We start from the raw sequence: 14,567 nt of genomic DNA on the forward strand, positions 1-14,567 counted from the left end.
TATCCAGGGCCAGGGGAATAGCGTACAGTCCGTGCTGACTGCCATTATCCAGGCCCAGGGGAATAGCGTACAGTACGTGCTCACTGCCACTATCCAGGGCCAGGGGAATAGGGTACAGTCCGTGCTGACTGCCAGTATCCAGGCCCAGGGGAATAGGGTACAGTCCGTGCTCACTGCCACTATCCAGGGCCAGGGGAATAGCGTACAGTGCGTGCTGACTGCCATTATCCAGGCCCAGGGGAATAGCGTACAGTACATGCTCACTGCCACTATCCAGAGCCAGGGGAATAGCGTATAGTCCTTGCTCACTACCAGTATCCAGGGCCAGGGGAATAGCATATAGTCCGTGCTCACAACCAGTATCCAGGGCCAGGGGAATAGGGTACAGTCCGTGCTGACTGCCAGTATCCAGGCCCAGGGGAATAGCGTACAGTCAGTGCTCACTTCCACTATCCAGGGCCAGGGGAATAGCGTACAGTGCGTGCTCACTGTTATTATCCAGGGCCAGGGGAATAGCGTACAGTCCGTGCTTACTGCCCACTATCCAGGGCCAGGGGAATAGCGTACAGTGCGTGCTCACTGCCATTATCCAGGGCCAGGGGAATAGCGTACAGTCCGTGCTCACTGCCCACTATCCAGGGCCAGGGGAATAGCGTACAGTGCGTGCTGACTGCCATTATCCAGGGCCAGGGGAATAGCGTACAGTCAGTGTTGACTGCCGCTATCGAGAGCCAGGGGAATAGCGTATAGTCCGTGCTCACTACCAGTATCCAGCGCCAGGGGAATAGCATATAGTCCGTGCTCACAACCAGTATCCAGCGCCAGGGGAATAGCGTACAGTCCGTGCTCACTACCAGTACCCAGGGCCAGGGGAATAGCGTACAGTCCGTGCTCACTACCAGTATCCAGGGCCAGTGGAATAGCGTACAGTCCGTGCTCACTACCAGTATCCAGGGCCAGGGGAATATCGTACAGTCTGTGCTCACTGCCATTATCCAGGGCCAGGGGAATAGCGTACAGTCCGTGCTCACTACCAGTATCCAGGGCCAGTGGAATAGCGTACAGTCCGTGCTCAATACCAGTATCCAGGGCCAGGGGAATAGCGTACAGTTCCTGCTCACTACCAGTATCCAGGGCCAGGGGAATAGCGTACAGTCCGTGCTCACTACCAGTATCCAGGGCCAGGGGAATAGCGTACAGTCCGTGCTCACAACCAGTATCCAGGGCCAGGGGAATAGGGTACAGTCCGTGCTGACTGCCAGTATCCAGGCCCAGGGGAATAGCGTACAGTCAGTGCTCACTTCCACTATCCAGGGCCAGGGGAATAGCGTACAGTGCGTGCTCACTGTTATTATCCAGGGCCAGGGGAATAGCGTACAGTCCGTGCTTACTGCCCACTATCCAGGGCCAGGGGAATAGCGTACAGTGCGTGCTCACTGCCATTATCCAGGGCCAGGGGAATAGCGTACAGTCCGTGCTCACTGCCCACTATCCAGGGCCAGGGGAATAGCGTACAGTGCGTGCTGACTGCCATTATCCAGGGCCAGGGGAATAGCGTACAGTCAGTGTTGACTGCCGCTATCGAGAGCCAGGGGAATAGCGTATAGTCCGTGCTCACTACCAGTATCCAGCGCCAGGGGAATAGCATATAGTCCGTGCTCACAACCAGTATCCAGCGCCAGGGGAATAGCGTACAGTCCGTGCTCACTACCAGTACCCAGGGCCAGGGGAATAGCGTACAGTCCGTGCTCACTACCAGTATCCAGGGCCAGTGGAATAGCGTACAGTCCGTGCTCACTACCAGTATCCAGGGCCAGGGGAATATCGTACAGTCTGTGCTCACTGCCATTATCCAGGGCCAGGGGAATAGCGTACAGTCCGTGCTCACTACCAGTATCCAGGGCCAGTGGAATAGCGTACAGTCCGTGCTCAATACCAGTATCCAGGGCCAGGGGAATAGCGTACAGTTCCTGCTCACTACCAGTATCCAGGGCCAGGGGAATAGCGTACAGTCCGTGCTCACTACCAGTATCCAGGGCCAGGGGAATAGCGTACAGTCCGTGCTCACTGCCATTATCCAGGGCCAGGGGAATAGCGTACAGTCCGTGCTCACTACCAGTATCCAGGGCCAGTGGAATAGCGTACAGTCCGTGCTCAATACCAGTATCCAGGGCCAGGGGAATAGCGTACAGTTCCTGCTCACTACCAGTATCCAGGGCCAGGGGAATAGCGTACAGTCCGTGCTCACTACCAGTATCCAGGGCCAGGGGAATAGCGTACAGTCCGTGCTCACTACCAGTATCCAGGGCCAGGGGAATAGCGTACAGTTCCTGTTCACTACCAGTATCCAGGGCCAGGGGAATAGCGTACAGTCCCTGCTCGCTACCAGTATCCAGGGCCAGGGGAAGAGCGTACAGTCCGTGCTCAATACCAGTATCCAGGGCCAGGGGAATAGCGTACAGTTCCTGTTCACTACCAGTATCCAGGGCCAGGGGAATAGCGTACAGTCCCTGCTCGCTACCAGTATCCAGGGCCAGGGGAAGAGCGTACAGTCCGTGCTCACTACCAGTATCCAGGCCCAGGGGAATAGCGTACAGTCCCTGTTCACTACCAGTATCCAGGCCCAGGGGAATAGCGTACAGTCCATGCTCACTACCAGTATCCAGGGCCAGGGGAATAGCGTACAGTCCCTGCTCGCTACCAGTATCCAGGGCCAGGGGAATAGCGTACAGTCCGTGCTCACTACCAGTATCCAGGGCCAGGGGAATAGCGTACAGTCCCTGCTCACTACCAGTATCCAGGGCCAGGGGAATAGCGTACAGTCCGTGCTCACTACCAGTATCCAGGGCCAGGGGAATAGCGTACAGTCCCTGCTCGCTACCAGTATCCAGGGCCAGGGGAAGAGCGTACAGTCCGTGCTCACTACCAGTATCCAGGGCCAGGGGAATAGCATATAGTCCGTGCTCACTACCAGTATCCAGGGCCAGGGGAATAGCGTACAGTCCCTGCTCACTACCAGTGGATACATCTTCAGAATTAGGTAGAAACCCTAAAACAAAGAAAATGCTCAATAATGCTCAATAACTTTTAGTTTTGATATCGTGGCTAAAAGATGCATTGATTAATACTCTTTATTATACTCTTATCTATGATCTTTTGTCTGTTGGTCTATTGGTCTTCTCCATCAAATGTCTAAATCTGCGGCTGAAGGAAAAATGTAGTAATCTTTTGTGCATATTGCTGATTAATCAATGTGTACCTTAAGGGGTATTCTAATATCCAAGATCCTATCCCAATATGTAGTAGGTGTAATAATAACATTGTAACGAAAAAGAAAATCCAGCTCACCATAGTAACAGTTCCACTCGGAGCACGGAAACGCTGTGTCAAGGCGTGGGGAATCCAAAAAGCAAAAAAAGAAGAATATCCAGCTCAACGAGACAGTGAAAAGTAAAAACTTGGTACTTTATTCACTTCATATAGAAGCAGAGGATAAAAACATCAGCACAATAAGGATAAAAACACTATCTATCTACGCGTTTCAGGTGGCAAAGCACCCTTAATCATGATATCTAGTGTCTGGCCTGTTCCGTGCTTTTTATGTAAGAATCCATTGAACACACCGGTGCAATGATCAGGTGGAAAAGTAATCCACTGAGAATGAAAACACCTGGTGGTGAATGTGAACCAGCAATTGGCCACATGAAACAAAAAGTTCACGGAATAGGCAGAAATAGAAAAAAAAGGAAAAAAGGAAACACATATGTACTTTAACTAAACATAATACAAGAATATATGGAACACAACAAATCTTGTCACTAAATAATGTAACAATAATGATCTTATGCAACGACAAATGTCCAAAATGCATAAATACGCAAACTGCATGATGGTAAATTTTTCTTGAGATGGAAAAAAGCAGAACTTGAGCGGAATCCGAAGAGGAAGACTTCATTGGATGATCAGCATGCATGTCACCTTAATCAGTGTTAGGAGATGCCATCACAAGAGAAAAGGAAAAAAAAAAAAAAAAAAAAATATTTCGCTATATGGTCGTTACAATGGATACCTAAGCTACTGCAATGCCCTGCACACGGTGTAAGCAACATGGTAAATATAACTATACTGCAGTTGCAATTTGAGATACTTGCTAATATTATTATGCCTGCTACATATTGAGGTAGGATCTTGGAGATGGGAATACCGCTTTAATGTTGATATCGCAGCCATACCTTACTGTACATGTCCAACTGTTAGCCATTATGTGTAATAGGAACGTTTCATTTCCTTCTATCCAGTATTCGTTGCTGTCCAAATGGGTAGGCTAGAAGGGAATAAGAGGTGGTACAAATGCTAAGTCATGCTATACAGGGTTTGTATCTGAAGACATGAGGACATGTAGGTGGCATAGAAGTGTTGGATCCGTAAAGACAGGGTCACAGATGTGTGCTAACATGTAAAAGGGAATCTCTCACCAGGTATGTGCTATGCTACCCTATTTGTGAGCAGCATGAGGTAGGGGCAGAGACCCCGATTCCAGCGGCGTATCACTTACTGCACTGCTGAAGTTTTGATGAGCTGTAGATCTATATGTTCTCTGTATGCTGAGCTCTGAAAGACCGCACCCACAACACTCATGCCAGCTTTCTGCCTATGCACAGTATACACAGAAAGCTGCCAATCAGTGGTAGAGGAAGGGTTAGAAAGAACTCAGAAAGTTCACTAGTCCTCCAGTGATCTTCTGCTGATCTAAAACAATGATTTTATTACAAGTACTGTAAACGGGCCAATAAATGACATAACGCTGGAGTCAGGTTCTCTGTCTGTATATCACACTGCTTAGATTAGGTGGCCAAATCCTGGTGACAGTCCAGTTAGTGTTGTCTATGCTGGGAGCTGGAGCACAGTGCCGCTGTAAAGATAGAATTAATCCAAAAACTATCGTGGGCCTGCAGTATATTTCCTTTACATTTAGTAGTCCTGGTTTTTCCAGGGGCAACATGTAATTCGTTGTCCACTAACCCATACATAGAATGTGTATATATTATCTAGCCGTACTCCGGATCTAGCAAGAATTCTACTAAAAGTCCGTGCTCGGTCTTTATTTTCTCTCCAATCAATAATGTGCCCACTGTTTATACAGAAGATTGGAAGTGAAAGGGTATGACTGTAAGGGGCATGGCTGAAGAAGTGACATAGAGTAGGCCGACACATCTGCTGCATCTGTAGACTGTCTAGTCTTCTAGTCTAGCGGCACTAGCGATACATTTAAGCTTTAGTATTTAGGCTGTGTTAGTAAATCTGCCCCTTGGATGTATTACTCCAGTGCATGTGAGAGAAATGCAGCTAAAAACTGGTTAGTAAACTGAACCAAAAACTACTGCTGCTGGTGGAGCACCGCTCCATCTGTGGCTGTTAAAGGCATATGACAGCTGATTAAATCATCGTGTGGGAAAAGATGCAGGCACAGCTCCGGAGCCCATATCAGTCGCGGACTCCACATATGATACAAATAATGGTAGCCATGATGACAGTAGTACATTGCATTACAGCTGAGGCCACTTACTGCCTACTAAAAGATCTGCTAGCGTGTCTGCACTAAATCTATATGGAAAAGACTTCAGCTTTTTGCTTCTCGTAAATGAAAGTAATTTTTTTTCTTCCCATCTGTCTTTTCAACATTTGCAAATTTGAAACTGTTTAAACATTTTGGGTAGCCCCTTTATCAAAGATTCTTGATGAAAAGCATGCTGTCCTTTTAAAACTACAGCTTTGAAATGCCAAGGTATATTCACATACAACAGATCCATTGTAGAAATGCCAGAAATCCCTTTTTTCTAACGAAAAGGACAGTCTAGAAGTTTCTGAAACTAACCTGCCTTGTGTAGACATGCACGGAGTGCTCTGATCCTAAAGTTAGGTGTTGCTCTTCCTTTTTCTTCCTGTTCTGCTTGTCTGCAGATGGTAGAGTAGTAGCACATTACTACAGGACGTGGATGGGACTGGCCTACGGGGGAGCCGGTGACTCCTTAGCCGGGCGCTGTAGTCTGGTAGGCCGTGACGGGAGGCCTGTCCTAGCACAGATGTGCTGATGTGGATGTATAAAGTCTGAGTCTGTATATAATGGACCCACTCCACCGATATAGAGGAGTGCGCTGATGTAGATGGGGATCAGCGCCTTGCCACTTGTGCCTTGCCATGGGGACCTCTTTCTCCTTTGATGGGCCTTGCCTCCTGACCGGACTGCGCCCACTGCAGCCGTCCTCTTATCAGCCTTCAGTGTCTTGCTGCTGGGAGGTGACCCTGTGCTGACCAGGCTGAAGGTCCATGAAGCGTGGTGGTGGGATGCTGCTGAGAGGCCGTGACACAGGGTCTCACCAACAGGGTAGTTCTCTTCTGCTGTGAGAACACGGCCCCAAAAAAGACAAACTACTGGGTTTATTATGAGAATGCATAGGTAAAATTGTGACCAAGGGTCAGGTAAGATTTCGTGCAGCCGAACCGCTGGCCCCCAGAATTAATGTCACCGGTGGGCCCATGGCGCCCTGACCGATACGCTGTAGGAGTAAAGTAGAGCAGGTTTTCTTGTATTTTCTTGTACTGTGATATAAGTAGCCAATGCTATTGTTGAGTTGCTTCTTAGTTAATTTTTCATGCTTTGTAACCATGACTAACAATGCGATGTGTTGGCGCGGTTTGCTATCTCGGATTTATTTCCCTACATAAATTATCAGGATATCATTTCAGCAGAGTTTTTACCTTTTGAATATTTTTCCATTTAGTTTACTTTAAGCATCTTTTCGGCACGTGACTGAGAGTTTACATATGGTCTTAACTTTTCCCGTTCCTCTCTCCCACTGAAACATGCAACTTTCTGCTTATTTTGATTATTAGAAGTGGGTGGCAGAAGCCATATGTGGTTATCCTTCCCTCATGGTCTCATTTGTATCCATTGCAGATGAAGGCAGAGAACAAGGGGAGAAAGATGCCAGCAAAATTACGACTTACCCTCCTGGAACGATGCGCTTTGACAGCGAGCTCCGTGCTGTTCAGGTCAGCTGTGGCTTCCACCATTCAGGTACCGGCTCCATTCCTGGCAGCAGATGTCTGTGTGATGATTATCTTTCTTCTTACCTCATTCACTTTGCATTCTTTTAATAACGCTTATTATTTATTTTTTTTTTTTTAAAGCATTCTTACTTTGCTGAAATTTTGCAGGAGTTTAGAAACTAGTTTTTCAATCAGAAACTTGTTTTTGGGGACTTTTTTTTTAGGAGTTTTCAGTGTTCTGCAGTCATTCCCCCCCCTGTCCTTTGATACGACAGTCCTCAGTTTAGAACAGAGTCCTTCAGGCATTTTACAAAACATCTTTAAGGGGAAAAAAACTAAATTGGATGTCCCAGTGAAGTAAAAGAATTTTCCGCCTCCACAAAAAAACTCTTGTTTGAACATAGCGTTCTACTCCCAGCCGAGCGTGTGCTACATGTAGACTCGGGAATCTGTGAAGCTAATCTATCAGCTGCTGAATGTGACCCCGAAATCTACCATTACCCTCCCTAAACCGTCACTCTTGACTGTTTTGTACCCCTCTGTCGCACTGAGCAAATACTGGTGAAATTCAGACCAAAACACTGACCACACTCAAACCATTTTTTTACATACATGAGCAAATTCTGACGTCTAAGGCTTTGTGTACACGTTGTGGATTGGTGTGCGGATTTTTCTGCACTGTTTTTGCAAAATCTGCAGGTAAACCGCACTGCGGATTTACCGCGGATTTTGTGCGGATTCCATCTGTGGTTTTACACCTGCGGATTCCTATTGAGGAGCAGGTGTAAAATGCTGCGGAATCCGCACAAAGAATTGACCTGCTGCGGAAAAAACAACGCTGCGTTTCCGCGCATCAGTTTCCGCAGCATGTGCACTGCGGATTTTGTTTTCTATAGGTTTACATGGTACTGTACAACGCATGGAAAACTGCTGCAGATCTTCTGCGGCCAATCCGCAGCATAATCCGCAACATGTGCACATAGCCTAAGGCCTTATAAGACCCTTATTGTTGCTTCACTAATGAAATTATCTTTGAACCCTGTAAATCGGTGAGTGAATAATGGAGGGACATTGATTCCTTGGAGTAATCCTCGCTCCCGCGCCCCTGTGGGTGTCAGCGACATGACTTAATGACCTGATTTGTCACTTCATATTCAGCTTCTTGCAGATCTCAAGTGAACCTATTATCTGAGTTTTGTGATACAAGCACTTAGAAAAAAAAAACTATTTCTTTTTCTTATCTGTATGAATAAAACAAAAATTGATATTGGGTTTTCACATTGTCCACCGATGCTTTTTGTTTCAAGAAACGTTTTCAGCAGGCGCATTGTCAGCAGAGGCAGAATTACAATGACCGTTAATAACATGTGGATTTATGAAAGGACAGGAAGTACGAGTGTAGAATAGCCCCGTGCTCACTGTGATAATTGCAGGGTTTCTATTTTTATTTGTTACTAAAGTTTGTGATATGTGAAGGAGAAAAATACACATTTCCCCAAAAAATGGGCAGCATGAATTGGATGATTGGTTCCCTTTACATGTATTTTTTAACCCCTTAATGACAGCCAATACGTCTTTTAACTGACCTGAGATATAAGAGAAAAGCATCCCCATACAGGTGACAATCCAGCATCTGTCGGCTGTATACTATAGCTGACAACTTGCTGCATCAGCCACGATCAGTGTTTGCACTGTCCATATCTGTTTAACCCCTTAGATGCTGCCGTCAATAGTGACTACATCATTATAAATGGTTAAATTGGTGCCCTCAGATCATGATTTTGTGGTCCTGATATTTACCATGGCAATTCATGACCAAATAGTGGCCTTAGTCTCACGGCTGTTGTAATCTGTTCAGAAGTTAGAGGCATTTAGGTGGTAAAAATACACATTTTCACCTGAAGGGTTAATAAACTACCTGACAACAGTTTTCAATATGTCTAGGGGTGCCGTTTTTAAAATGGTATTACTTTTGGGGGTTTCCCAATATACGAGATCCCTAAAGTCACTTCAAACATGGATAAGTCCCTAAAAAAATTAATTTCTCCATCGTCTCATTGGGGGACACAGGACTGTGGTGTATGCTACTGCCGCCAGGAGGCTGACACTAAGTAGGTATAAAAAAAAAAGTTAGCTCCTCCTCCATAATATACACCTTGCCACTGGCCCTGACAGCTCCAGTTTATGCTTAGTGTCCGTAGGAGGCACATCTCTGGGTTTTCCCAGATGCCTTTTTCTCTTTCTCTGAAGATAAGACAGGGGCGACGGACCCTTTTGAAGGGGTCCGATCTCCCCCAAACCAACAACGGGCGAGCACGTGGAGTGTCGCCTCCACGTATCCTCTCCCGCGACGTGGGATTTTTTTGCCGGACTAAGAACCTGACCACCCTGAAGTAACGGAACCCTAGGTTGTACAGGCATTCATTCCTTGTCCGTGCACCCTCCACTTCATCACCAATGCATGGCTACGGTGTTTAAAGGAGGCAGACGGTCCCTCTCCTCGCCTTCTGAAGGGTGTAAGGAGTTAGGGTGCCTGCACCGTCTTTTTTATATATGTATATATATTTATATGTGGATTTTTTTTGGTCTAACCTCATCCACTGTCAGAGGGCTGCACAGGGGGCTCCTGCTTCATCACGCGTTCTGCTGGTACTGCACAGGTGGCGACTATTATCCGGCGCTGTGCTGGTTTCCAGCGTTATTCCCCACAAGCAAACTTCAGCAGGGGCATGGGCGGAAGTCCCGCCCCTTTTTTCGGCGGTTTCCTGTTCTCTAGGCAGCCTGAGGCATTATGGATCTTGTAGTCTGAGCATGGGCGGAAGTCCTGCCCCTTTTTCGGCGGCTTCCGGTTTTCTGTACAGCCTGTGGCATTATGGGTCTTGTAGTCTGGGGGAAGTCCCGCCTCCATCGGCGGCGGTTTACTTCCGGATTCGAGCACCCAGCTTTCCCGGGAGAGCAGGGGAAGGAGTGAAATCTAGTTCCCTGCTTCGGGCTAAACCGGGTCCATGCGCGGTAACTCCTCCCACTTTTTCAAGCATCCGCCCTGTAATTTAGTATATATGTGTGATTTGCACAGGAGACATGGTTCAGTGTTTGAGAGCATACGGGGACACAGGACTGGGGTAAGTGCTACTTCCCTCAGCCTGACAACAGTATTTGTTCTAGACCTAGTAGCTCATAAGGAGATACGGAGCATAGCGGCTTTAGAGTCATCATGTCTAGAAACCCTAAGACTCACTCAGTTCTGTATTCCTCATGCATTACCGGTCGGTCTGCTTTTCCGCATGCGCAAAGTAACCATCTCTGTGAGGCTTGTGATTCCGAGCGCGTGCAGGAGCCCCCGTCTGCTACCCTGCCTGCTACCCCGCCGGCTATCCTGCCGGGTGTGCCTGTACCTGGGTTGGCAGTGTCTCCCCCTGAGTGGGTCATATCATTAACGCAGTCTATGGCGTCTCTAACAAAGGCGGTTGAGTCCCTTCAAGCCCCTGTCAGGGACATTCATCCGCCTGTTTTGGAAAGATCCTCCGATTTTCAGGATCCTCCGGCCTGCAGGGGCCGTACTCCCTCTAGGCAGACACAGGGGAAACGATCCCACACAGCGTCTCCCGGTCCGTCAGGTGCATCAGCATCTTTGAATCCCGTCTCTCGATCTCCCTCTCTTGCGGAATTGAGTGAACACGATTCGGACTATGACTCAGAGGGGTCTTTTGATTTAGAAGCTCCTGGTTATCAGGAATCTGTTGACAGTCTCATTGAGGCCGTTAACCAGACTTTGGGAGTAGAGGATGTGGCCACCTTACCTTCTGGTCATAAGGTGTCCTTTAAGAAATTCAAGCAACCTCATAGGGTGTTTTCTACTCATCCTGAGTTTGAGGATCTAGTCCAACGTTACATGGAGCGACCAGATAAGCGTTTCTTAGGCCAGAAGGCCCTAGGTGCAAGGTATCCTTTCGCTCCAGAGCTTTGTAAAAAGTGGGCAGAATCCCCTTCAGTGGATCCTCCCGTGTCCCGTTTGACCTCTAGTACGTTGCTGTCTCTTCCTAATGGGTCGTCTATTAAGGATCCGACTGATCGGCTCCTAGAGATTCTAGCTCGGTCTCTGTTTGAGGCTTCAGGGTCAGCCCTCGCACCGTCTTTTGCGGCCACATGGGTTGCCAAAGCTATGATAGCTTGGTCAGAGTCCGTAACTAAGGCTCTTCAGGATAAGGGGTCTCCTGTAGAGGTGATAGAGATGTCAAATCAGATATCTTTAGCAGGAAATTATCTGATTAATGCATCCTTGGATGCGGCAAATTGTTCAACATTGGCTGGGGCAAATGCTATTGCTATCAGAAAGGCCCTATGGCTAAGAAATTGGCGGGCGGACTCTACTTCAAAAAAGTCCCTTACATCCCTCCCTTATCAAGGTGTCCGTCTTTTTGGCGAAAAACTGGATCAGCTTATATCTGATACCACGGGAGGTAAAAGTAATTTCCTTCCTCAACAAAAGGTTAAGCAACCTTTTCGTCGCCAATTTCAAGCAAGATTTAAATCCTTTCGTAACTCCCGGTGGTCTGCGGCACCAAGCGCAGGTCCCCCAAGTCGGCCTGTCCAAGACAGGGAGCACCAGGTCTCCTATAGGGCCAATCCATTGGCAAGAATGCGGTATTAACCATCAAGATCTAGGGGATCTAGATATCCTCGATCTTCGGCTAAATGACTGGAGGCAGCCTCTCGTCGCTTTCAACAGGGTAGGCGGTCGCCTACTACTGTTCCATCAGTCCTGGCTGTCAGTTGTTCAAGACAGATGGGTAAGAGACCTGGTGGTTTCAGGGTACAAAATAGGAAAACTCTATCTCCCTCCAGGCCGGTTTTTTCCATCCAGTCTTCCCAGTTCAAAAACCCGTCTAAGAGCTTTATTCAGAGCAGTCGAGTCTCTTCAGTCCAACGGGGTCATTGTCCCTGTTCCAAAGGAAGAAAGGTTCAAAGGGTTTTATTCAAATCTGTTTACGGTTCCCAAAAAGAATGGGACCGTGAGACCCATTCTGTCTAAACAAATTCATCAGCACTCGTCGCTTCCGTATGGAATCTCTCCGTTCGGTCATTGCGGCTATGGAAAGGGGAGAATTCCTGGCTTCCATAGATATTCAAGACGCCTATCTGCACGTTCCTATATTTCCTCCTCATCAAAAATTTCTACGGTTTTCCATAGGCGAGCGACACTTCCAATTCACTGCATTACCTTTCGGGCTCGCCACTGCTCCCAGGGTGTTCACGAAGGTGATGGCAACAGTGGTGTCAATCCTGCACTCTCGAGGCATAGTCATTCTGCCTTACTTAGACGATCTCTTAGTCAAAGGACCAACTTTTCAGGCATGCAGGGACAACGTCAACATCTCTTTGGACACCCTAGCTCGTCTAGGGTGGCTGGTCAATTTAAAGAAGTCATCTCTAGTACCATCTCGGAAGATCTTTTTTTTAGGGATGATCTTCGACACCTCTCGGGGGCTAACTATTTTACCCCAGGACAAGGTGCTTTGTCTCCGGCAGGAGGTAAAAATTCTTCGGCAGCCGAGTTTCCATTCAATCCGGTTCTGCATGAAGGTCTTGGGCAGGATGGTAGCAGCTATAGAAGCGGTTCCATTCGCCCAATTCCATCTTCGTCCACTCCAACAGGCACTTCTGTCAGCCTGGGACAGGAGTCCTTTGTCTCTCAACCTCAGGTGTCGTCTGTCTCCTGGGGTCAGGCAATCCCTGATATGGTGGATGAGGAGTTCATCCCTACTTCAGGGGAAAGCCTTTCCTCCAGTTCATTGGCTGGTAGTCACTACGGACGCCAGCCTTCTCGGTTGGGGAGCAGTGTTTCTCCAGCACACAGCTCTGGGTCGTTGGTCCCCAAGGGAATCAACCCTTCCAATCAATCTGTTGGAGATAAGGGCAATTTGGCTGGCCTTGCAGCACTTTCACCATCTTCTGGCGGGTCGCCCGGTGCGGGTCCAATCGGACAATGCCACGGCCGTGGCCTACGTAAATCATCAGGGGGGCACTCGCAGCAGATCAGCCATGCGCGAGGTAGGACAAGTCCTCCGCTGGGCCGAGAACAATCACTCTGTGATCTCGGCAGTTTACATCCCGGGCAAGGAGAACTGGGCAGCGGACTTTCTGAGCCGACAGGGTCTTGCGCCCGGGGAATGGTCTCTTCACCCCGATGTTTTTCGGCAGATATGTCTACGCTGGGGAATCCCGGACGTGGATCTAATGGCCACCGGGTCGAATACCAAAGTACCCAGGTTCGTTGCACGGTTTCGAGATCCAGGAGCAATTGCCGTAGACGCACTAGTCCTATCTTGGAACCAATTTCGTCTTCCATATCTGTTTACCCCTCTGGCGCTGCTTCCAAAGGTCGTCAGGAAGATCAAGTTAGAGGGAGTTCCGGCAATTCTAGTCGCCCCAGATTGGCCTCAGAGGTCATGGTACGCAGACCTAGTTCAGCTGATCGTCGGGGTTCCTTGGCAGCTACCAATGCAGCCAGATCTTCTGTCGCAGGGGCCGATATTCCACCAGAACTTAGAGGCCCTGCGTTTGACGGCTTGGCTTGGATTGACCCAGGCCGGTTTTTCTCAGAAAGTAGCCTCAACTATGGTTAATGCTCGAAAGACAGCTTCAGCACGCATTTACCACCACACCTGGAAAGTCTTTCTCTCATGGTGCAGGAAGAAGGGTCTTCCTCCTCTTCGGTTTTCCATTTCTAATGTCCTAGCTTTTCTCCAATCTGGTCTAGACTCGGGTCTCGCTCCAAGTACCCTTAGGAGGCAAATATCCGCCTTATCGGTTCTTTTCCAGCGCAGGATCGCTACCAATCTGCAAGTAAAAACTTTTTTGCAGGGAGTCTCTCATATAGTCCCTCCTTACAAAGCTCCGATAGAAGCTTGGGACCTTAATTTGGTCTTGAGTGCTCTTCAGGAACCTCCATTTGAACCCCTCCAAGATGTTCCTTTAAGGTACCTTTCTTGGAAGGTTTTGTTTCTGGTAGCTATAACATCCATTAGGCGGGTATCGGAATTAGCGGCCTTGTCCTGTCAGGCGCCGTTTCTACAATTTCATCAGGATAAGGTGGTGCTGAGACCAGCACCTTCCTTTCTGCCAAAAGTAGTCTCCTCATTCCACATTAATGAGGACATTGTCTTGCCTTCTTTTTGTCCTGCGCCTACACACTGGGTGGAAAAAGCTCTCCATACTCTAGATTTGGTGAGAGCTCTGAGAAGATACGTTTCCCGGATCGCTTCTTTTCGAAAGACGGATGTTCTGTTCGTTCTTCCTGCGGGTCATAAAAAGGGACTCGCAGCCTCTAGATCGACCTTAGCCAGATGGATAAGAACCACTATTCAGGAGGCCTACCGTATCAAGGGTGCAGCCATCCCGGCTGGGATCAGGGCACACTCTACTCGGGCGGTAGGGGCTTCCTGGGCGCTTCGGCACCAAGCTTCAGCAGAGCAGGTTTGCAAAGCTGCCACTTGGTCCAGCCTGCACACTTTCTC

The 14,567-nt window shown here is 48.3% G+C and overlaps 1 protein-coding gene across 16 annotated transcripts in view; it reads left to right on the forward strand.

Moving 5' to 3' along the window:
* Positions 1 to 14,567, forward strand: part of MYCBP2 (MYC binding protein 2) — a 380,821-nt gene that overhangs the window by 147,168 nt on the left and 219,086 nt on the right. For all 16 annotated transcript variants that reach the window (XM_069758078.1, XM_069758080.1, XM_069758086.1 and 13 more), the window contains one exon: positions 6,959 to 7,078. In XM_069758078.1, the coding sequence (XP_069614179.1) occupies positions 6,959 to 7,078 (120 nt within the window). The remainder of the gene's footprint in view (positions 1 to 6,958; positions 7,079 to 14,567) is intronic.

Source organism: Ranitomeya imitator, chromosome 3 (genome assembly GCF_032444005.1).
Source record: "Ranitomeya imitator isolate aRanImi1 chromosome 3, aRanImi1.pri, whole genome shotgun sequence".
In the NCBI taxonomy this organism is placed as follows: Eukaryota; Metazoa; Chordata; class Amphibia; order Anura; family Dendrobatidae; genus Ranitomeya; species Ranitomeya imitator.